Raw genomic sequence first — 22,891 nt, 5'->3', positions numbered from 1 at the left:
TAGCGAAAATGTGACTTTCGTGAGAGCAGGGCGTTTATTACATATTTTTGACAAGAGCGCTCACTTCTCGCACTTTCATCTCACGTGAGTTTATTCACCGAATTACGTATTCGCTATATGAAAGAACAAGATCACTAGCACTTCCGATCTATTAATATTGCTAAATAAAGATACATACCTTGTATATCGAAAATTACCGTACCGTCCCTTCTCCCGACCGACACCTGCCCGCGGATACCAGAAAAAGATACCCTTATTAATGATCTCGCATTTTCACCACCAAAAACGTTCCGTAATACCGTGAGCTACTCATTTTTCACATTTTCGCTTAATTTGCTTTACGTAATAGATCCCGAGGTATTTCTTTTCTATTTGCTCTGGTCGACGTCCGTTGGAAACTGGACTTATCGTCTTTAGTGGCTCACGTACGGAACATAACCTAACATTTACGAACTCACCGCTGCTGCGACATATTTCCTTTATCCCCACTTCTGGGGGCGGAGAAACTGCGTATTTAAATCATGGAAGGGAGGATTAGCGGTATTCGGCGAATCAGAGATTATGGTTCAAATTCGAACGAAAAACAGAGAAGTGTAGGGATAGCAGGGCGAGGAAGCTGGCTCGCGGTCACTCGTCGCCAACGGTTTGGTTGGATCGTTGTGTTTTGTGGACGTATTGTCGTGTTGTAACGTTCGTTAAGTTGAAATATACTGCGTCACGTGGAGGACGCGATGTTGAGGGTCGTGTAGTTAGTCAACATTTGTAGCAACGATGTCTAATAATAATATACAAGTGATTGTCAAGGCTCGCCCTGCGCTCGCCGGCAAAAACAAGAGTTTACCGGCAGAATGGAAGATTGAGGGAAATACCATTGTCCCCGTCAATCAGAAATCTGCGCAGCAAACGGACAAACGCTTTGGTATAATTCCCAATGTGTTTTTACATTATGCAATATTTACTGTCTAGAATTAGGAAAGAACATATATGTTTAACTGATTTAAACAAACTTAGTTTCTCCATGGCCACGTGTTTTTTTTTTTACGCCCACAACCGTGTATTGGTTATTAGAGGTACAATGCAAGAGTATAGTTAAGTAGTTTATTACATGTACCTTTTTTCTTGAAGCATCGAAGAGGTCCTACATTAATTCGGAAGATAAATCGGATTTTAATAGGGTCCAAGTTCTTAAATGTACCTACTTGTAAAGTGCTTTTTTTGTACTTGTGTATAAGTCATGAAACTGTAAGGGCAAGTGTCAACTTCGTGTCAATAAACATGTATCCTTTGACTTGCGTCATGTTTATGAATCACTGGTAGTAAACAGACCAATGGCCAACTTTAAATATTTTCGTTATTGCTAAACCATAGCAAGTATTCATAACAAGAAATATTTTTCAAATTGTTTTAATTATATTGATTCATGTTTAATTATATTGATTTGTGATTGTGTAGTATTAACCATGTTACTTTGTCCTATAAAATTTGATATGATAGACAAGAAAGGAGGTAGACTTAATAAAATTAAAATGTTTCCTTAGTTCATTATGTACGTGCTGAAGAAACAAACAAAGATGTGTTTGATATTGGTGCCAAACATGTAATTGAAGAGGTTATAAAAGGATTCAATGGCACGATTATAACCTATGGACAGAAACTAGCAGGAAAAACCCATATCATGATGGGTACCAAAGAAAGTCCAGGGATATTACAGTATTCGATCGATTATATATTTGAAAGGATCGAAAATATTGCAGAACAGGTTTTTTTAATAAGGTATATTGTCTTTACATATGGTTTTCAGAACGGCATTGTTCTTTTTTCTTTACACACTTCTTTTCTATTCATTATTTATTTACTATCGGGTCGTTCTAACCGTTTATTTAATTAATAATAGTCATTGACTATTGTTACAGAAAATATAGAAAATAGTGTCCATACATTGACAGTTTTTCTTTTGTAGAGTCTCCTGTGTAGAAATATGTAATAACAAAATAAATGATCTATTAAAAGCAAATAGTACAGATTTGCATTTTGTTAAGATTAATGAAAAAGAAAGACAGATAAAATGTCACAATCAACGGGTCGACAGTCCAGAAGACATTTACTATATTATAGAAAAGATCATGCAAGACAAATGTAAGATGGCAGAAGAGAATGAACAGGAGAGATCTGCTCATACGATATTTCAAATTGTAAGTATTTGATATGATTTAAATCTTATTATATTATTATATCTGATTAATCTGTTCATTTTCCAAGAATGTAGCATTTGTTTGCAGTCAATCTACGTTGAAAAAAGATTTCATATACTGTTTTTTATATTCCAGACCATAGGCAGTATTGATTCAAATGAAAATTCCAGATCTGAAATTCAATTATCACAGTTGAGTTTAGTAGACCTTGCAGCATTAGAAGGTGCTAATGCAACTCGTAGGCATTCTGATAGTAGGAATCAAACTAACGAAAGTGTAGCATTTGACACAATCATAAAAGCACTATGTAGACGAGAAACCCCATGGGAATATATTCAGTATAACAGGAGCAAATTGACCAGGGCATTACAATCTGCCCTAGGTGGCAATTCTATAACAACGATCGTATGTCCAGTAATTCTTGAAAACCTGACAGAAACAAGAGCCACGTTAAAGTAAGGATAATGTATCTTTCTTCCTCTTATTATTTTATAGCCTGGGAAAGTGTGATGCCTATGTTTCTATCGAGGCTAATAAAATGTTCTGATATTGTGCTGCATATCATTTGGTATATTATTATATTCCGTACTTGTTTTTAGCATATGTGTCTTTTTTATTCTAGCTTCGCTTTCAGAGTAAATAGCATCCAAAATTATCCACGAGTAAACAAATATGAAAGCAAATCACCAATATGCAGTCACGTTTGGGAAGATTTTCAGGAACTTATGAAAGACATGGAACATACTGTAAGATATCCTACTACATTTAATGCTGTTTTTAAATTAATAATAAGTACATACATTCTGTAACATAAATTCTATAAAGAAACATTTTATATCTTCACTTGCTGAGGAACACACGACACTTAATAAACTGTACCAAGAATGTAGGGTTTGATATATTTTATAGGAAGGAAAAATGGATATCGAGCAGAGTATTGAATCAGAAACTCTGGATGGATCAATTGTTAATACGACAGAGGAATTCAATGAATCTGATATTCCATCACCAAATACTTCACCACATGAAGAAAAAAGAAGAATCTCGTTCAGGGGAAGCCGTTATTCATCAGCACTTCCTACAATTAAAGAAAACGAAAAAGTAGCATCAGTAGGTAAGTTTGCGAATTATACTTGGAAGTAAAGTATCGTGAAGTCCCTTTTTTTCTTTATATGATTTTTTGCACTGCAGTACGGTTTAATTGTAATGTAGCAATTAATTGGTGATTTTGTATTTCCTGATATGCCTTGTTATTTTATCAGAATCACCACAGCATAAAGTCAGTGAAAATTATGAAGATATTGAAGAACTTTCAAACAGTAACGTGATCATTGAAAACGAAACACAAAACAGGAGTTATCAAACAATTCCTGCTATAAGGTAAAATTTTTAATATTCTTTTTATTGTATCTAACTTTATGAATTTAATGACCTTTTTCAGTAATAATGAAGATGTGTCTACCGAAATTACTGCCGAAGGCATAGAAATGGATCTTTGCCCAAAGGAACACACCTACGCTCGTCAAGTAAGTCAGAGAAAATAATTTTGATTATACATACATTTATATTTCTAGTTTTTATTAAAATCTTATGACAAGTTCCGTTCAGAATAGTGTACTATTTTGAATCCATTTCTACGATTGTTTACTTGTGTACTAATTTAATTATTTGAATGAAATAGACAGAAAATGTAAATACAGCGAAAGACTACCACATATCCGTCAATTGCAACGAGTGTGTGAATCTTCGAGAAGAAGTCAAAGCTCTGCGAGTAATGCAATCACAATTTAAAGTAACAAAAGAAGAGAATATAACGCTTCAAGCAACAGAGGTATAGGATTTTTTTATATTGCTGAACAATAACTAGTGTACTTTTGACTTCCTTTTCATAGTATTTTCATTTTAGAAAATGTTGCGGATGAAAATAAAATCTTTAAAGACCGAAATCAACGATTATACGTATGAGTTAGACACTATAAAAAGAAAGCACAAAATACGGGAAGAAGAACTCGTTACCTCATTAAAGGTTGTTATTCTTATTTCAGTTTTTCCATCTTCATGTACTGTTAGAGAACTAAATTTTGTTACATCAGTCTTATGTGTCTAATTTCTCCCATAATGTAATTTTCATTCTTATTCTGTTTTTATTAGGACGCTGTGCAAGAAAATGAGTCTTTAATTGCCGAATTAAAAATGTATAGAGAAATTTCCACTCCATCCTTAAGTGAAAATCGAAGTGTAGAACATACTACATCGAAATTGAACCTGAAGAAGTCTGAAGATCTTCGTGAAGAACTCGAGAGGGAAAATACCGCATTTTTAAAACAGCAGGAATTAATGCAAACACAATTGGCTGACATCGAAAAAGGAGCATTACGCCGCACGAATATTGATGGACATGATGAGTTTATGAAGTATCAACTAAAAATCGCGTTATCTTGCATCGAATGCCTTTTGGATAAGAATCATGAATGTTTAATGAGTCAAAATCATTTGTCAACCGAAAAGCGACAAGAAATTGCATTAGCGGTAAAGAAATTAAATAAGTCATTGACAGGATTTGATGGGGAAAATTTCGATGCGTTGACTACATTGACGGAACTGAAAGAAATTTTAGCTGAAAATACAGACTCAGTACATCCACAGAACGAAGTCTCTAGCGAAGTGAAAAATTCAAAGGCATTCAAGTCTGTAAAGTTTGAAGGCATGAAACTCAGAAGATCTAAAGAGATACATCGTGACGCAGCAGTGGATGAGACCACCCACGTTTTGAATGATCACACTAATCGTGATATTGATATTAATAAGGCCGAAATGTCTTTTAATGAAGAAACTATCACGGTTACACCTCGTCGTAGATCAATCTCATCAAAGTTGAATGCAACTAATGATTCTAGATATGAAACCACTCAATTTTTTGAATGCAGCGATGACTCTGTGCATGAAATGTATGACTGGGAAAATTCCAACATTGATACATCTTTCGATGGTAACAAATCGATTGATTCGAAGAATGCTTGTTCTTTGTGCGGAAAACATAAGAAAGTGAAAGATTTCAATGAAACTTTAAAGTTTGCCGTCATGATTGCGGATTATAAATTACACGGAATGCAACTAAAATTCAATCAGGAATGCATGGATTTGGAAATTTTAAAGCAGAAGGTGAACGAGGACTTGCATGTCAGTATGGATGACTCAAATCTGTCTGTTGGTGCATCCGATGAAATAAATGTTGCCGATATTGAAAAGAAGATTTGGACATTAAATAACCGATTCAATGCTTTGAAAAAAAATCATGATGAACTCTCAGTATTATACAACGAAAAATTGACAGAGTTGTCTAATCTTTATGAATCTAGTTTTCTTGATACGTCAATGTCTCAACTCAATTCATCGCAGTCGAGTAAAGATGAGATAGGTAGAATACAACAACAAATTGAAGATCTGGACAAGGATCTGCAGCAAATTAGAGACGACAAGTCTAAGTTTAGTGCTGAACTTCAAATATTCAAGAGTAAGAAAAAATCTGAACAAACAAGGATTAATTCTTTGAAATCAAAGATAGAACAACAGGAAATGGAATTGTCCAACGAAAAGAAGTCTGTATTGATGGCAGAAAATAAAATTAAAGAACTCAGTCATAAAGTATTATCGTTAGAAGATAAAAGTAGGAAATCTGCATTGAGAATTCAAAATTTGGTCAAAACAAATTCGAAATTAGAAACCGAAAGAAATACTGCAAATATGAAGAACGAAGAGTTTGAAAAGAAGGTGGTAGAATTAAATAAGGCCATTACCGAATTAAGGAAAACAAATGCAGTACTAAGTCAAGAGTTAGTGGAATCAAAAAAGAAGAAGGAAGGTTTCGTTGAATGTTGCAAACATTTGATTGGTCAAATTGATACTGAATTAACATCAAAGATAAGTGAACGTCATAAAGCAGAAGAAGATTCTCATATAAGTACTGGTAAAGATGGTGTAATTAAAGATGACCGTCCCCCAGGAGAATCAGAAAGAATCGTATCAAATGTAAAGCATGAAGATAATGACGGGCTTCTATGCAACATCAAAAAATTAATTACGGAACTAATGGAATCCAGAAATAGTATTATAAAAGAGCTTTGCTTTTTTGAAGTCAGCAATGAAAATAACGAGTTGTCTCAGAAGTCATTGCCTTCTTTATTAAATAGTTTTATAAACATTATAATGTCGAAACAGAGAAAAATACAAAAGATCTCGGATGATCGAATAAACGAGTTACAAACAACGGTAAATAAGCTACAGTCAAATTTGCAGTTGCTAAATGACAAAGACAAAGATGTTGAGTCGGTGTCGAAACTTCTAGAAGAAAAAAGTCGCGAAAATAATTTATTAAAGGAGAAGGTACAAACGTATGAGGCTGAGTGTAGCAACCTTCAAGCGGAGATCGATAAACTTCAAGAAGTTTTGTCCCGGGACAAGTCTATTCTTACCACAGTGCAGGAGAGAGAAAACCAGAAGTTACAAACTATTAAATGTAAAGAAGAAGAGATATCAAAACTAACGTCTGAAGGAAAAAAGTTGGAAGAAAAAATACAACAATTGATAACGACCCTACAAACATACAAAACAAAATGCACGAAATTCGAAAAGAAGTTACAAGATTTACAGAAAAATGAAGAAGAAATTAAAAATAAATCTGATGCTAAAACTGTGGAGATCGCTAAGTACATGCAAGAAATTAAAACCGTGACTTTAGAATACAGTGATCTTGAAGAACGTTACAAGAAACTAGAATATGAATACGAAGAAAATGAACTAAAAGTGCAGGAAATAACTGACCAACTTAAAAGGAAGTGCGATTTGTTAACTGAATACAAAACAAAAGTTGAAATGATCATGCCGGATTATGATACCCTTAAACGAGAAAAATCTGAAAGAATATCTTACGACAAGAAGTACAAAGAAGAATTGGAAACCCTTAAAGCTGAGATTCCACTCAGGATCCAGGAACTTGCCGAAAAACTTAGTGCAGAGGAGATAAAAAATATAAATCTCAACAAGACATTGTCTGATAAAACTAACACGATAAAAGCCTTGCAGGCAAAACTGGAAGACTTTATGAAACAATACCAGGACCTGCAACAGAACAATCTAATATGTGTTGAAAAATTGAAAAATAGTATAAGCAAAACCCAAGTGAATTTAGAAATGAAAGAGCTACGGGATGATATAAGCAGTTTACAGAAGAAACTCGATGAATCCAATATTAAAATTGACAAGTTGAAAGAAGACAATCATAAGTTATCAAAAGATCGTGTAGAGTTAATACAAGCCCGTACAACTTTACTGACAGAAAATGAGCAATTGAAAATTAGTTCAGTGATGATAAAGAAAAATCACCTAGAAATGCTTAAAATCCAGAAGAATAATGAAGAGTTGTTGCAAGCTAAAAATGGAATCGCTTTGGAACTTAACGAAGTAAAATTGTCCGTAGCAAGAAAAGACAAGGAATTGACAAATTGCCAAAAAGAAATTGAGAAACAAAAAGCTGAGATCGATAGTTTAAATAAGAAACTGAAGGATTTTACTCTATTGAATGAAGAACGTAATAAGAAGGGTTGTCAAAATTGTAACATGATCAGAAAATCGGAAAATAATGAAAAACAAATAGAAATTCTTCGGAAACAACTGCATGTTCTTACTACAAAGTTGGAGAATATGGTAAAAACTTGTGAGAAGTTGCAATTGGAGAACGATGATTTGAGAGACAGAATAAGAGATGAAAGTAAAACTCAGAAAAAGAATTGCAGTAACCTGAAGGGTCAATCTCTCGAAAATGACAGAAGACAGCAAAGGAAAGACTTGTTTAATCAGAAAAGGCAATTGGAAATGGTGTGTGGCCTTTCAAGTTGTAGATGTGAAATTTTAGTCGCAAAGATTCAAGAGTTGGAAGTGGATATAGCCACGAAAGACGGAAAAATTAAAGCACTCGAGCTACAAATAGAAAGCGAAAATTTCTCATACCAGAAGAAGTGCAGGACACTCGAAACGAGTCTTCAGGACCTCCTCGATAAAGTAAGGAATGATAAGTTTATGATGTATCTTTTTTTTTTTTAACTACATTGGTGTTATTAAAATAATTTATTATTTCCTTAAATACTTCTGTGGTATTTCATTTTTTGATATTCATGCGCTTCTTATAGAACAACCAGTTAAAGGATAAAGTGAAGGATCTACAAAAAGATCTGATCGATTCGTGTGCAAAAGACTGCAAAATATGCAGAACTTGGCAAAATAATAAGAGGGATCAGTTAACTCAGTGCACACTGGAAGCCGAACTCTCTCCTAATACAACCAAAGGAAATCTAGACGTACGTTCAATTGTTTGTATTTTATAATTTTCTCTTCATAATTTTATATTTTTATTCCATTTGAATCTCGTGAATCACGCATTATCTCTGGTGTTAAATGATCATGCTTGCCTAAAAGTGTCACGATGTACAAATAGTTTTTTGGTGAACCTAATAATGATATCACTGGTGTATCATTTTAAATGCATGAAGGAAGGTAAAGCTTAAATATTTATTTTGCATTGTTTTACTTTTAGGATTCTGTTAAGGCCCATTTGCTCGAGAAAGAGACGGCTGTTGTGAAAAATTTACACCGAATGCAAGTACAACGAATTAAACAACTGGAAAAAAAATTATTGGGAGCTGAAACTTCATCAGAAAATGAATTAACTTCAAAAGAAGAAGACAGTTTCTACGATGCATTATCAAACACTGCCGATGAATCAGACTTCATGTGAGAATTGAAACTACAGGCGATTGTGGTTTCGATAACTCAGGTACCCTGGATGTGAATCTTTTTAAGATGAAATTAATTCTTCATTTCTTCTTCGTGTAGCTTTAGTATCGTGATAAGAATCAAAGTATATTTTTTCATCTATTTTATACTAATTGTAGGTTATACTTTCTGAGCCAAAGAGCCTTTTTATAAAATGTAAGTACTCGTTTTGCCTTAGATTATCAGTCCGGCTACTTAAAATGACTGATAACAATGTGTACTTCTGCACAAATATTGCTTGAAACTCGTACTACTATATTAAGTACTTGTCTTCCAAAAGTAAAGATGGTTGTTCTCGTATGTAAAAGTGTTTGCAAATGTCATGACAATAATGTTACAAGAGATTAGTATTTTTCACTAGAATAACCATGATGAGCGTTACGTACAAAATGAATTCTTAAGAATTAAAATTTAGTATGGAAACCAAGATTAAGAGAGTACAGTGGCTTAGCTTCTTAGTGAAATAGAACCATTCGTTAAGTTAGGGTATCATGACTTCCCAAACAAATATTTTCAAGCGTCGTGATTGAGCTGGTTTAAAGACAAGCCAATACCAATTTTGGTAAATATACGGTACAAATTGTTGTAATAAGTTTACAATTGTAATCGTATATATCTGAGTTTGAGTATTCCTGGTGCATAAGTTATTATGTTATTTATGTGACACGTATAATTGTTGTGTGTAATTAACATCCAAATCGTCTCGTTTATGTTTGAAATGTTACAGATTCGTATATTTATAAGAAAAACGCGATATGCCTGGCGTACCATGACGATACTTATATGTTTTATGTTCAACTTCGTAACATGTATGTTAAACCAATGAATATAGTCTAAGCAGTAATGTAATTAATGACTGCACAAGCAACCTATTATTAGTTAACGCGGTACATTCGTACTAAACAAAACATTTTAATTTTGTTAACACGTCATCTTACGTTTTTTCTGTCAGGAAATGTATTTTTATTTAAAATTGTCACGTGACGATACAGGTCTTACCTGTGCAGTATACGGGTTTTTTTATGTAAGCAATTAAATAATTCTACAAGTGCCATAAATAAAATATTTTTCTGTGAATCTTAGCCCGTTTGTTGAAATTGCAAGTAAACCGGTGGAGGATGTGGACGGCTAATGCACTTGTCACCTGAAACTCCCGAACGGCAACCCTATTCAGAGATCCTCCTCATCTCTGTGATAACAAACATCGTTTAACATCTTTTAATATCTCTTACCAACAAGTCCAGCAAGATCTGTGGCGATGAATTACCCATGGTGACTTGAAAAATGAATGAATCCTATTGTGATCCACCTAAACTTCTTTCATCTCATAATTTACTTTTTGGTCTTCCATCTTTATACATTTTGATACAAATATTGGTTACAAATCTTACGACTTCAAATAGTCGTTATCAGTCGTTATAAACAAACGTCAAATTCACATATATGCATACATTTCAAATTTCCAAGGCTGATTTTGAATATGCGCGGATTTGTAGAGGCGTAAAGTGCAATCCTCTTAATAGCCAATGAGAATCTATCTTAGAGGTAAATAGGTGGACTTGGCTATTGACGATGTTGCGCGTGCGATTTGCACGTGTAGTTTGGGGTAATATTCTTCGTGCCTGTGTAGAAAACTAGGCACGTATTATACGTTGCAATATACGTGTAGAAAACCACGGATATTACTTGATGTATTATACTTACCCAACCCTGGGGGTAACTCATTTCTTGCAGAGATAGTTGCGCCGCCACTGAGGGACAACAGGTGGCAACTACGTTAGCCGCTTGCACTAACCAGCAGGGGGCAGCACAGGACGCGATCGCGTGATCTGCTCGTGAGCAATCTCCCAACTCATCCAACTCATCTCTGATATTATTAACTGTAATTGCATGCAAAGCAATACATGAAAAGTGGTAAAATGTATGTCGTAACTGAAGACGAGAATTTTATACCAAGAAATTTTACAATCTTTAAATTTTATGGCGAAGATACATGCTTTGTATGGAACAATGACAAATTGATAATCTTTAAGTACTCTAATAACGAGTGTGCTTCGAACACACATGTTTTAAATGTACCTGCAGTAATTAAGAATATCCAATGTTTCTCAGAGAGAATTTTTATAAACTGTATGCCATGCGGTATTTACAAGCTTTCAAGAAATTATTCATTTGTGGTCTTGAGCAATGCAGGCATCGGTATTGGGTCTGCAATCCACGAGGTGCTTACACCAAAAAATGATCACCTGTATCTAGGAAATAAATTGGATCGATCCAGTAAATTCCTTTTCAAATTTACGTTTTCAAAAGAAGATCCTGGCAACTTGTGTATCTGTTCTCTCAATGCTGACGAGGCAGATGAACGGCTTAGAGGGGCTTTACTCGATAAAGATTGCATAGAGGAAAATTTATGTCTATTAGCGAGCGATAACAGATTATTCAAAATGTCAAAGGAAACTGTTTGGTTGATATATTGTTGCGACTATAACATTACCGATATCGTACCCATGCAACAAGCGGAGAAGACATTGGGTATTATACTTTTAACGGACACGAGTACTGTCATTGTAATGTATGTAAAAGGAAATGAATTGGCATTTGAAAAAATACATTTTGATACGAAAATTCAGTCACTGTGTGCAGGATTTGGTACACTTTCAGAGGATGTCATTTGGATAGTATATTCCAATGATATTAATACTTACTACATGAAGAAGATACTAAATAATGATTTAGTACAGAAGTTAGGAAAAGAAAGTACGAGCTTTATTTGCCTAAGAAGTTATAAGTCAAAGGTTGCCTTGGGATTGACTGCCCACAAAGAAATGTTCGAATATCCTGTACAGCATTTAATCGCTTTAGAAGACCCCAAAAAGGATGATTTTATTGAACTTAAATATGAAATGCTCGAGTATTCGGATCTCATTGTAGACAAGATTTGTCAGGCTGCTAAAGAATTGAAGTCATTGAATGCAATATTACAGGCAGAACAAGACAAATTGAAAAGGATTAACATATTCGCATATAAACATCAAAAGCGATACATTCCCAAGATGCAAGTGCATAGAATAGCGAATCAAACTTTCCTTACGGTAAAGTTTATCGATGTCCTGCCTGAGAATTCACAGGTTGTCGTCGCTATTAAATACGATTTTTATACAAGATTCACTATCCAAAAAGTAGAGGAATCAGAGGTATCGGTTGAGATGCCAGTATCCGATTCCGATTTGTCCAATTCCATCAAAATCAAGATAGATTTAATTACATTTGTAAGTGACTGTAGTCCCTGGTGCCTTATCAAAGACTTCATTAAAGATCCGCTACCAGATAATAAGGATAAACAGCATTTACCAGGCAATAAAAAGAGATTCGTAAGTAGAAAACTAGCGGTACTAAGGAACCTCATGAGAGATAAGTCTCTCGACATGAAGAAACTCTCAGAAATAAAAAGGAGCATTAGAAAAGAAATATAGATGTATCGAATAGAATTGTAAATGATCATCAATATATGATAAAATATCTTCAATTTGTGTATACGCATTGTTTGGTAAAGATCCTCCGTCCTTCAACGTTACCTTCTCTCGTCTGAAAATTGGGACTGAAAGAGATATTTTATAAAAAACATATTTATTACCAATGAAAGACGTATTTACAAAATTGTACATTCCACCGAGTACTTTACAATCTATTCGAAGGGGTACTGAGATCCTGAGTTCCTGAAAGGAGTGAATCCTAAGCTGTAGTAAGAAAATGCGTTCGCGGAAATCGCAGTTCAATGCCGCTTAGCGGAAACAATATCGACGTTATATTAGTTCTACGTTTCGATCCCGCGCGGTGTTTGCAAGCATTGGCACTTTTCCAGCGAAACTTGCAAATGGATTGTCGATCCCACCGAGCCAAAATATCGGTTCAATTTAAATTCCTTGGGTCTCACTGTGTCGAGATTTTCCTCCAAACCGATACTTCCCGGTTTCGTGCTCCAATTCGGAGCTATCGATAATTCCATAAAATAGAGCGACCTCCTGGTTCCCTCCAGCTAAGTCACCGCTGATATTTCTGTTATTTCTGCTCCCAGGTCCCAGAGAGCTCGAGTCCTAAAATCAGAAGCCTCAGAAATATGTTTGATATAACGATACGAAGCCACGATCTCAAGTCGCGGAGCTGCAGGGAAGACCCTGGTTCGTTCGAATCCCATCGACGAGTGAGAAGTTTCCGAGCTTTTCCGAGCTGGGCACCTCGATGATGCTGCCGATGCTGCAGCTGGAGCTCTTCTTCGGCTGTCTGACGGGAGTTCTAAGGGCACCAGGAATTCTAGATCCTCCCAAACGATCCTGCAAGGCTTCCAAGGAGCGTCCACCTTTCCGAGACCCGGTACCTCCACTCGCTTGCTCTCCGTGTCCATTCCTGAGACCTCGCCTCCAAAGTTTGACGATGCAGGCTCTGAAGTTCTCCGAGAAGACCCCATAGAGCAGGGGATTAACCACGGTGTTCAGCTGAGCGATTACTAGAGCCCAGACAAAATGATGGGATCGCAGGAAAAAATTGGTGTCCTCGTTTGGTCTGCGACCGTCCACGTAGATGAGGAACATAACGATGGTGATGGGCAGCCACATCACCAGGACAGCGACCACGTTCAACAGCAAAATACGGACCACCCGGAGGTGCTTGTGAAGTCGAATCTCTTCATGATGGGACAGACTTCCCGCCCGACCTTGCTTAGTACCCATAGAAGACGTGGACATCTTCCTTCCTGCCCAAGGTACCAGGGTTCCGACCACCGACAACTCCGAATCCCTTCGACCGTTCGCCCCGCAGTCGGAACTCTTCGAGTAAATGTAAAAATATTTATAAAAGAATGTTATGGGTATAACTAATCAATTTCATTCCTCAGAGTGGAGAGTTCCTGTACCTGAGCAACGCATGGCACGGCCCATCTGTTCCTGGTATCCAAGATCCTCTGGAAGATCCTTTGATAGTGGTAAACCACCAGGGTCATCGGCAAGAGACAGGCGATGATTATCACCGGGATCGTGAAGCAGAGGGAGACGTTCACCACGTCGCTCCGAGGGAAAACCAGGGTGCAGATGGTACCACCCGTTACTTCCTGAAACCAGCCGAATGTATCTTGCAGATATCGCTCTAGATCGGTAACTAATATACATATTTTAAGGCGAGGACTCCTACTCGTGGCTGAAACCAAAAGGCTGCAGGCAGAAAGAGGGACGCTGCGATTATCCAGGTGATAAAGCTCGCGGTCACGACTCTGGCCACTGTCAATGCGCTGCGATAAGGAGCCACTGCCAGACATCGATGGCGGTCCATCGAGATCAGAGTCAAAGTCCACAGAAGCACGAAGCCGCAGACGAACTGGGACAAAAATCCTATTTTAGACAGCATAGATTTATTATCACTGGTATCAACTCATTACCATTGGCGCCTGTAGGCTAGGTAATTGTTATCAACGACGTAGCACGGTAACGAATAAATGGACTCCGTCGAGTAATGTTACTATCCACCTTTCATGCTATGTATTTAAATATTCTGTAGCGAAAGGGTTGACCCCTTGTCGTGTAACGACCATAATGACAGTGATTTGCGATTCCCATCTACATTGTATGGCAAGGGGTCACTCTTCCTAAGCATTTTTGTTAATCCTACCCGGTGAATTACGCTTCTTCCTATTTACGGGATAATTGATTGGCGATACGATGTCGGGTCGATAGCGATAAGCGGGAGTCCCTCGAAATGCACGTGTGGTGCGTAGTTTATATGCCTGTAGGGTGCGTAAGTGTAGTAGTAAAGATGCGCGCGCACGCGATCACTCTACCGTGAATGGGCTTACTCCCATTCACCCTTTAAGACCCTCACGCCTCTCCACGCCACAAAGGAATTTCCTTCGCATCGACGGCCCAATGCCATCGAGCATCAACTTTGGGAAGCTAATCCTCCCCTGAATACGCCGATACTGGGTCACTTTTCACGAATCCGCGAGAATTCCGACCCGCCACTTGGCCTCCTTATTTCGGCACAGATAGCGGCGAGTCGATGCAAAGGAGACGTCGAAACGTGGGAGAGCGAACTGGAGCAAAAACTATGACGCTTAAACATTCGTATCTTTTACAGGAGAAGAAATCCATGGAAGTGTTACACGGAGTACGGAAGTTGGGTCCTCGAGAAGTTCGCGACCTCCTGCATGTGGAGCACCCGATAACAGTCACCATCGATCGCTGATAAAGTTGGAGTCCGCTTCAGTAACTCGGTTCAACATCTCCAGGAAAATCGGATTAACGGGGGAACGTTCGGGTCGAGTTTTTCTTTGAAAAGGGGAGAAATTCGACCTGGATCTCCTCTCTCTCCGGACATTTCGCAGAGGAGGTGCGCCTTATGACGAGCTACGGACTTTCTTTTAAGTTAATTTTATTAATAAATTATATTCCGGGGAGCCAGAGAGGTCTGATCAGGGGACGTGCGAATTACCGACCTCGGATTTCATCTCGATTTGCTCGTGTACTTATTACTCTCCGTGTTCCCGCGGGATCGATCCCCTGCGGGGAAGTTTTCGATCCCATTTATATTCGAATCAGACCTCTCGGGAGTTTCGCGGATTTTGGAGCTCCCCACGAGCCGACTTCGCCGACCCGAGCTATCGGAATGGATTTTTGAAGGGCTCGCCGCGGAAGTTGCGATAAGAGTTATCACCAGAAACTCGTTGACTTTGAATAGGAAGTTGCAGCGCGTTATCGGCTCGTTATATCAGGGAACACATGTTTTGGTATGGCTAATGCCGCCCGAACACTCCTGCGTTTGCAAGATGTGTGCACGCGTTTTATAGGAAAGTACTCGTTTTAATGCGAGCAAAAGGCAATTTAGTCCCTCGCCATTCGCTACACGCTCGCTTCCAGGCTCTTTTTCGGTGGCGCGAGATCGTGAACTTTTCCAATTTTATGGAAATGCGGTCTTAACAGCCCTCAGATGGTGCCCATATTTTTCGCTCGTATTTACGTCCTCATGCGTCTTCGTCCCTGTATTCGTTTTCGCGTTACGTTACACCGATAAAAATGCCCCTGTAAATTACCATGCTCGATCGTGACTTATTTCGATGCCTCGAAAAATTTCAGTAAAATTCCTCTGTCTCTATAACATTACATTGAATCCACGCAAAAATTTATACATTTTGTAAATTTGAATTTCTTCACTTTAGATATCTTTTTTTTTAATGTTTTCTTATGTGGAGTTTCAGTTACGAGGTGGGTAAAACTGTGTGCAAGTCTCCGTCGATTTTTATCAGGGTGGTTAAATCGTTTTTCATTTGCAGGGTCGCCTCACCTGGGAGTAAGGCAGCAACCTGCAGACCGTCTCCTCGAGTCTCCAGGTCTGCGTCAACCTGGTGTAGGCGACTGCTGGGACACCTAGGGCGAACAGCAGATCGGCTGCTGCGAGGTTCACCAGGCACAGATTGGTGGGTGTCCTCATTTCCTTGTATCTCAAGACGCAGCCGGCGATTCCTAGATTGGCACCCACCGCCACGACGAATGTCACGGCCAGGACGACCACCTATGAGGAAAAAGATGCGGATTATGGAGTTATTAATTTCTGGTACCAAGTACGGCTCGGCGATGAAATCACCTCTATCCCGGTGCTCCCCTTTCGGTCCCCGAATTGGCTGTAATACGTGAAATAGTATCTCGGGCCCCATTGCTCGTCCTCTCCGAGCATGTACGACGAGTTCATCTTAATGGCTCCGGGTCAATTAGTTCCTTACTCTTGTCCAGCCCCGACGACTCCGACAAAGTCCGTCCGTTTCATGGCCAAATCCAGCAAAAGCGTCCCGGGTTCCCCGACCTCGTCGTTCCCTGAAAACTGTACAGAGATATGAAATTCCCCTCTTTTTTTTTCCAGGACACGCTCGCCGAGGAAAATTCCACTACTAGAGGAAGGCTAGGAAACATAAATCAACCGTTTCTACGGAAGATGCCGAGAAAGCTGTTGACGCAGGGCTCCTTTTTATGAGCTGCCCAGCCGAATGTTAGGACAAAGAAACATCCTGCGCATCCGAGGATTTTACGAGCCGCGAGTTTGCGCTTTCTCGCGGCTCCTATTTTTAATCCCGAGAAAGAAAAAGTTGACTCGTCGGGGAAACTAAGTTTTCCGCGGCGAGGTGTCTCTCGGGTTGCTTGCAAGCTTCTCGACGGGCGCTCGTCGACCCCTAAATTAAGGTTTTCTCGGGGGAAATTCGGAAAATACGGAGGTTTCCTCGTGCTCGTCGATTATCCGCAGACCCTCTGATCGGTTCTTCCCCGTATCGAATTTGCCTCGCCTACCGAACTAACTCCATTAACATAGCGCCAATTAGTGCGATGAGTAATTCGAAACTTGCGCCGCTAGTGGTACAAGTTGCGGGCTCGGTCGGGTTATTAATATCCGGCACACCCCTGTAGAAATTGTCAAGAGATTATGAAATGACCGCGGACACCCTTAAATACGGCTTGCCCGTGTAAGGGATTCCTTGGACTTCCGGACGAGCTTGCAAAATGAACTTTAACCACGTGGACCTCTTAGTTTAAGTCTTCGGTCCCGTAGAAAATTGTGGAATACGAGGAAAAGCGTTTCGGCCAAGGGCTATCCCTCCTGCCGCACATCTGTCGGGTTTCCTCGAGCATTTCCTGACAGCTTTCAGACACGCGGGCCAAGTGTCTATTTCAGGGTTGGTTAAGGAAAACCCCGAAGGACCTCATGCCGCCGTTAAGAGAGGAGATCACGCACCCTCGAGCCTCCGTTCTTTCACCTTTCCTTTCTTGCTGGCACCCGGTCAAAGCCAAAAGACGTCGCTGATGAACCCAGGAATTATTTATCACCCGAGACGAGACGCTCGAGACGGCGTCCATCGTCGGCGTCGATGGCCGAGAAAGCGAGGAGAGATAAATAAAAAGGAAGGGATTAAAAAAACACGAGATGGAGACGGCCACCTGGAAGGAAACATTTATTTTCCACGTGGTCGGACCAGACAATATTTCAACGTGGGGGCGTCGTTAAGATTCCCCAAGATTTATGAGTCGTTATCATTTAGACTAGAATTTTTAAGACCAGCGGCGAGCAGGCGGGCTCCAAAATGGCGATTTTACCGCGGGACGCGAATCGAATCGACGTTCGATCTTGCTTCCCCTGATAATTCGGCCGAAAAGACCGGTCTATTTATAAATAATGTCGCGTGGCCTCTCGCCCAAGAATAACGGGGAGGATTGCTCGCAGTGACATTAGCCACCTGGAGATTAGATAGATTGCTGCTTTATGGACGAGCACGGATGTAGCTCTGACGAGCATCGATCGCTGTAACGGACTGGCATCGGAGACGATAATTATAGTTGCAGAAATCAATGATCGTTAAGACAAGGGAGCATTTCGTGGATAGGTCTTGGACCGGGTAAATCTACCCACGACTATGTCGAGAACAATAAGTAACTTAACTCGTACGTGGTGGTAATTCCGTGCGTCACGCACATTTTAATAAAGAGCGCGTCAGCGGATCTATATTAGTCGCAACAATGTCAATAATAACTTCATTTGTTTCTCCGGAATGGCGACGGTGAATAGTTTAAGGAACGCGATCGCGTTCTATTAATACCGTCCCGATTGGTTCCCCCGTGGAAAAGATTATTTCCGAGGTTTTGCGACCACCTGCGTACGATAATCTATAGAGTGGTATAGTAGAAAAAAAAAAACATTTTATTGACAATAAAATGTTTATTGACGATACAATTGAAGTGTCGAACTTTGGCGTTGAGTACTCGTGCATGCTAATGTATTTGGTGCGGAACTAAATAATTATCTTACTTCCGTATAATTTTGCTCATTCAGTTCGACGCTTCAGGATTTTGTTGCCGGATATTTCTTCGACCTTTTTCTCGGCATTATTGATTGGGGAAAAAATTCTTAATACCGTTGAAATTATTTTCAGACCTTTCTCGGGGTGACACCGTTGTCTGGAGGGTCGACATGTGCGAATAATCTGCTAGTCATAGAACGGTGGCTGTAAAAACTCGCACATTGCGCCTCTCTTGCCATCTGGAGCCGAGAGCGTTTGGGTCGTTACAGAAGAAGGAACTCGAAGAAAGTGACGAGGATCCTTGGAAATGGGAAAGGAGCCAGACGCGTCGAAGAGGTCCTCCCTTGAAGGAGCGCCTCCGGATTAATCATCCTGCGAGGAGATACGCGCTTCGAGCCGGCCAATTTTCTTTCGGAGGAGTCGAGAAAGTCCCTCGAGATCACCGAGGCGACCGGGGAAATTCCGCGAATTCAGGAAATTCAGGAAACTCGGGAAACCACCCTTGGATCTCTGATAAGTGGAAACCTCGTGCCGTGATATTCAACAAAAAAAATCGCGATAACACGAGGGGCCACAAATCAAGGTAAAATAACGTCAGTTCCCTCTATATCTAAATCCCATTTAACGCGATATATCTCGATAACAGAAATGATTTCTATGATAGCGATGTACACCCGTACTTCCCGATAATTGGCCCTAATGACCCTGTTATCAATGTTATCCCTCATTTTCCAGGGACGCTGGTGTACCTATCAGCGCGGTGGAGGCAAAAAATCTGACCGCTTAAACCGACGACCAGCGGTAAAGATCAAAGGGATTAAAATCGATGACCTCGAGCCAGAGTTTCTGCTTTTCGAGGGTCCCAGGAGATACAACGCAGAGACGCGAGAAGGATGTCTCTTTAATACTTTGAAAGGGTACGGACGTCTCGTGGCTTACCGAAAGTCGTAAAGGAGACGGCAGAATGGATACGATTCTGGTTCACGGTTTGATCGAGTATTAACGTCACGTAGTTTCGCACCTCCGAGGTGGAAAGAAAAAAAGGAAAAAAAAAGAATTCCTCGAGAACGCGGCAACTAGATTTATCGGATTGTCGAGCGCGTATCCGAAGTATCTCTCGGTCGGTGATATCGATGTCCAGTTCGCTGATCGTTAAGTGATCGTTAGTGATCGTAGAGACGTCATGTGCGTTAACGAAGCGCGCCCGAGTGACGCCTCTTCCTAGGAGAAGCGTCACGGGTCGCGATGTCGCGATTGTCCGTTATTCAGAGAAGGTAGCGAGGCATCAATTCAGGTCGGAGAACAAAGGTAAATTGAAAAGCTGCCTTCGGTGGGCATCCTAGATGTATACAAGGGAACACGGAAAAACCTCGTTGCGCGGTCGACGATGATGTACCCGCGGAACAATTGCAGAGGTGACATTAACGCTCAAATACCGACCGCGGAAAACTCTTCCCAGAGATATCTGGAACGGAAAAGGAATTCATTCGCGGTCCTGTAAAAGCAGACTCGTATCCGTATCGACACCTGTTGCCGCGGTAGGGTGAACTCGAGACATCGTGCTCCTCGATCATCGATCCCGCGATCGATTTCTTGCGACTTTTAATTCATGATCTGGCGGATAAAGAATGATACTCAAAAGACTCGAGAGCTTACCGATCAATGTCCGATGGATGGATGTTGATTCAAATTGCATCCCTCTATTTTTACATCTCGGAGCTTCATTGCGTCGGACTTTCTTTGAGTATGTAATTAATAATTAATAATCACTGTATTTACTATTTTATATTTAATCCCGCAGTGAGGAAGCGCTATTGTCGCCGACTTGGAAGACGTTGCAGACCACTTGACGTCCTTAACGAGTCTGTTATGACACTGGATCTTGAACCAATAACGCACTCTAAGGGAATGCAACGAGTCGTTATGACATTCTTACTGCAAGATTGTCAAATTGAACGCGAATCGGTGCGCCTTCGATGCAGACATTGTCCTCGTTAAGCGCAAGGTATGGCTTTTCGGAATCGTACCGAACTCTTCTTTTCGAGAACGTTTGAAAAACTCCCAGAGGGGCAACTCGCAGTGTTTCGTTCATTACATCGTGTATCGTTATTAACACTAATTGAATATGTTTAAAATATTTTCAGGGCACGAAAAAACTGAGCGATCGCGCAAGAGATTCTAAGTCACCGGCGTCGAAATTTCGCTGCTCCACCCTTGTCAAGATTCGCCCTGTGATGTCGTCTTTTCTGGCACCAGGTTCTCACAAAGCCAAAAGCCGACGTCTCTCGACGTCCACTCGACTCCGACGAGCGTTTCCCGCCGACTGACGCTCGGCGTCCCTTAACGGTGCCCTCTTCAAGAAGCGTCGCGACGCCCGAGCGCGCTGCACTCGCCTGCAGCTGCAGCGCAGGACGCGTGCTGAATTTTCTCTGATCCGTCCCCTCAATCCAAAGTCTTTTAACAATTTACCTGCAATTTACTTCCTACATTAAGTGCAATTTTGCGCTAAAACTTTACAAATAAGTACATAGATATAGATATTGCAAGCATGCTGAAAAGTGCATTGAACGTCAGGAACCCATAACAGGGCTTTACAAACGTAACCAACGAGGGCAATTGTTAACAATTCCCAGGCATCGATTTAAAAAGTGGCACTTTTAAAAGCCGCAATCCAAAGTCTTTTAACAATTCACCTGCAGTTTACTTCTGCACACATCAAGTGTAATTTTGCGCTAAAACTTAAAAAACTTGTATATAGATATTATAAGCATGCTCAAAAGTGCATTGAACGCCAAAAACCCGTAATCAGGGTTTACGAACGTAATCGACGAGGGCAATTGTTAACATTTCCCAGGCATTGTTCCGGCATCGATTTAAAAACCGTCACTTATAAAAGCCTGTATGCACCGCGTGTACTCTATTCAAAAAGGTCGCAGTGCCCCGGTAACATATTTCTGCACCACTGATGAACCATGCCGGGTCATTCGAAGTGACAAAGTGCATGCAATTTTGCCCTGCGAATTATTACCCCGTAAATGCGGCGCAACGAGGAAAGCGGCTATTCGCGGCGGAGAGGACTCCACGTAAATTCGCGGCAGATTGAAAAATAAAGTATGATTTCGAATTTTGTATAAGAAAAAAAAACAGTCCTGGGGTTGTACTTTCCACCCTATCGGGTTCTTCCCCCTTGGCTTGAATTTTCATCCCTTTATCTCGTCCAGCCCTGCACCCCGGCGGAAGTCTGAACTATTCATGGAGGACTCTCCGCTCTTCCAAAGAACTAGATCGATAATTCATCGTTGCTTAAAGCGATTTGCCGCACATGCCGAACTCTCTCTTTCTTCTCGGCAGGGTGAATTTTCAGCATCCGAGGGAGATAATGTTACAGATAAAGCACGTGCCAGCGATCTTAAACCAGATATTGCCTGATTGTCCTTTAATTGGTGCATTCAAGGCCTGCTGCGCATATAGAATATTTGTGTAAGACCGAACTCCAGAGTACGACTGATTTTCCGATTAAGGTGATGTGAAAGTTCCCCTTTATGAAACTTTTCACCAAACTGGGTGTACCGAATCGATTCACACTTTACAATATAAATGTGTAGGCTATAAGGAAGGTCCTGAAACTCACGAGATTTCAATTTCTCAGAAATTTGTTCATAGATAATTTTTTAATTCGTTATAAGAAATGAAATTTCATGAGTATAAGGACCTTCCTCATAGCCTCCACATTCACATTGTAAAATTTGACACGATTCGGCATATCCAGTTCGGAGATTGGAAATGAAAAGTTTCATTGACCCCTCGGATGCCACTATCACATCCCCTTAATACCTGAAGAGTCGCCACGGCTTTCCCTTGAAAACGAATACAGTAAATTAATTCCTCCTGTAATTAGGAATGTAATTTAGAATAATATCATGGGAGACGCAGAAGTTAAATTTCCCCGTTCGTTCCTACGTATCCTGAAGACGTCATTCAAGGGGGCATAACTAATGTAACGGTGCACATCTCGTTGAAAGGGGATCTCCCTTTCATGGGGTGCCTT

At 40.0% G+C, this 22,891-nt stretch overlaps 3 protein-coding genes and 1 long non-coding RNA gene across 7 annotated transcripts; 3 read left to right on the top strand and 1 right to left on the bottom strand.

The window, feature by feature from the left end:
* The first annotated feature begins 590 nt into the window (after positions 1 to 590).
* LOC105701157 (kinesin-like protein KIN-7O) lies at positions 591 to 13,166 on the top strand. Of its 3 annotated transcripts, none has more exons than XM_012427612.2 (14): positions 591 to 919; positions 1,539 to 1,773; positions 1,961 to 2,192; positions 2,328 to 2,647; positions 2,815 to 2,938; positions 3,102 to 3,306; positions 3,455 to 3,572; positions 3,634 to 3,718; positions 3,874 to 4,023; positions 4,099 to 4,218; positions 4,344 to 8,249; positions 8,378 to 8,545; positions 8,782 to 9,021; positions 13,096 to 13,166. In XM_012427612.2, the coding sequence occupies exons 1-13, from the start codon at positions 772 to 774 to the stop codon at positions 8,980 to 8,982; spliced, it is 6,012 nt and encodes a 2,003-aa protein (XP_012283035.1). In that variant the 5' UTR covers positions 591 to 771; the 3' UTR covers positions 8,983 to 9,021; positions 13,096 to 13,166. The 3 variants fall into 3 exon arrangements, with proteins under 3 accessions (XP_012283035.1, XP_012283034.1, XP_012283033.1); XM_012427611.2 differs by lacking the exon at positions 13,096 to 13,166 and adding an exon at positions 9,140 to 10,696; XM_012427610.2 differs by lacking the exon at positions 13,096 to 13,166 and having other exon boundaries at positions 8,782 to 10,102.
* LOC105701158 lies at positions 10,875 to 13,088 on the top strand. The gene has a single exon (XM_012427613.1). The coding sequence runs from the start codon at positions 10,925 to 10,927 to the stop codon at positions 12,491 to 12,493; it is 1,569 nt and encodes a 522-aa protein (XP_012283036.1). The 5' UTR covers positions 10,875 to 10,924; the 3' UTR covers positions 12,494 to 13,088.
* Positions 13,099 to 20,649, bottom strand: LOC105701159 (free fatty acid receptor 4). Of its 2 annotated transcripts, none has more exons than XM_012427615.1 (6): positions 20,500 to 20,649; positions 16,647 to 16,880; positions 16,347 to 16,574; positions 14,205 to 14,387; positions 13,930 to 14,124; positions 13,099 to 13,843 (listed from the first exon to the last, which is right to left on the bottom strand). In XM_012427615.1, exons 2-6 carry the CDS (start codon positions 16,749 to 16,751, stop codon positions 13,169 to 13,171), a joined length of 1,386 nt encoding a protein of 461 aa, XP_012283038.1. In that variant the 5' UTR covers positions 16,752 to 16,880; positions 20,500 to 20,649; the 3' UTR covers positions 13,099 to 13,168. The 2 variants fall into 2 exon arrangements, with proteins under 2 accessions (XP_012283038.1, XP_012283039.1); XM_012427616.1 differs by lacking the exon at positions 20,500 to 20,649 and adding an exon at positions 19,783 to 19,848.
* Positions 16,517 to 22,351, top strand: LOC105701160. Its single transcript, XR_001104181.1, has 5 exons — positions 16,517 to 16,623; positions 16,920 to 19,426; positions 19,579 to 19,760; positions 20,645 to 20,848; positions 20,988 to 22,351. It is a non-coding gene; the product is annotated as an uncharacterized LOC105701160 (long non-coding RNA).
* The last annotated feature ends 540 nt before the right edge of the window (positions 22,352 to 22,891 follow it).

This window comes from Orussus abietinus, unplaced genomic scaffold, assembly GCF_000612105.2.
Source record: "Orussus abietinus isolate OABI.00-Male unplaced genomic scaffold, Oabi_2.0 scaffold28, whole genome shotgun sequence".
Taxonomy (NCBI): Eukaryota; Metazoa; Arthropoda; class Insecta; order Hymenoptera; family Orussidae; genus Orussus; species Orussus abietinus.
The sequence above is the reverse complement of the archived record's forward strand: the minus strand, read 5'-3'. Positions and strand labels throughout refer to the sequence as shown.

Excerpts from the sequence above, each read along its gene's own strand:
- LOC105701157 (XM_012427612.2), top strand. The coding sequence starts at position 772 with ATGTCTAATAATAATATACAAGTGATTGTCAAGGCTCGCCCTGCGCTC. Across the intron at positions 920-1,538 it reads GCAAACGGACAAACGCTTTG|TTCATTATGTACGTGCTGAA; the intron begins GTATAATTCCCA and ends ATGTTTCCTTAG. Across the intron at positions 2,939-3,101 it reads TGAAAGACATGGAACATACT|GAAGGAAAAATGGATATCGA; the intron begins GTAAGATATCCT and ends TATATTTTATAG.
- LOC105701159 (XM_012427615.1), bottom strand. The coding sequence starts at position 16,751 with ATGAACTCGTCGTACATGCTCGGAGAGGACGAGCAATGGGGCCCGAGA. Across the intron at positions 14,388-16,346 it reads GGTTGCTGCCTTACTCCCAG|TTCGTCTGCGGCTTCGTGCT; the intron begins GTGAGGCGACCC and ends TTTTTGTCCCAG. Across the intron at positions 14,125-14,204 it reads CCTTTTGGTTTCAGCCACGA|GAAGTAACGGGTGGTACCAT; the intron begins GTAGGAGTCCTC and ends GGCTGGTTTCAG.
- LOC105701158 (XM_012427613.1), top strand. The coding sequence starts at position 10,925 with ATGAAAAGTGGTAAAATGTATGTCGTAACTGAAGACGAGAATTTTATA.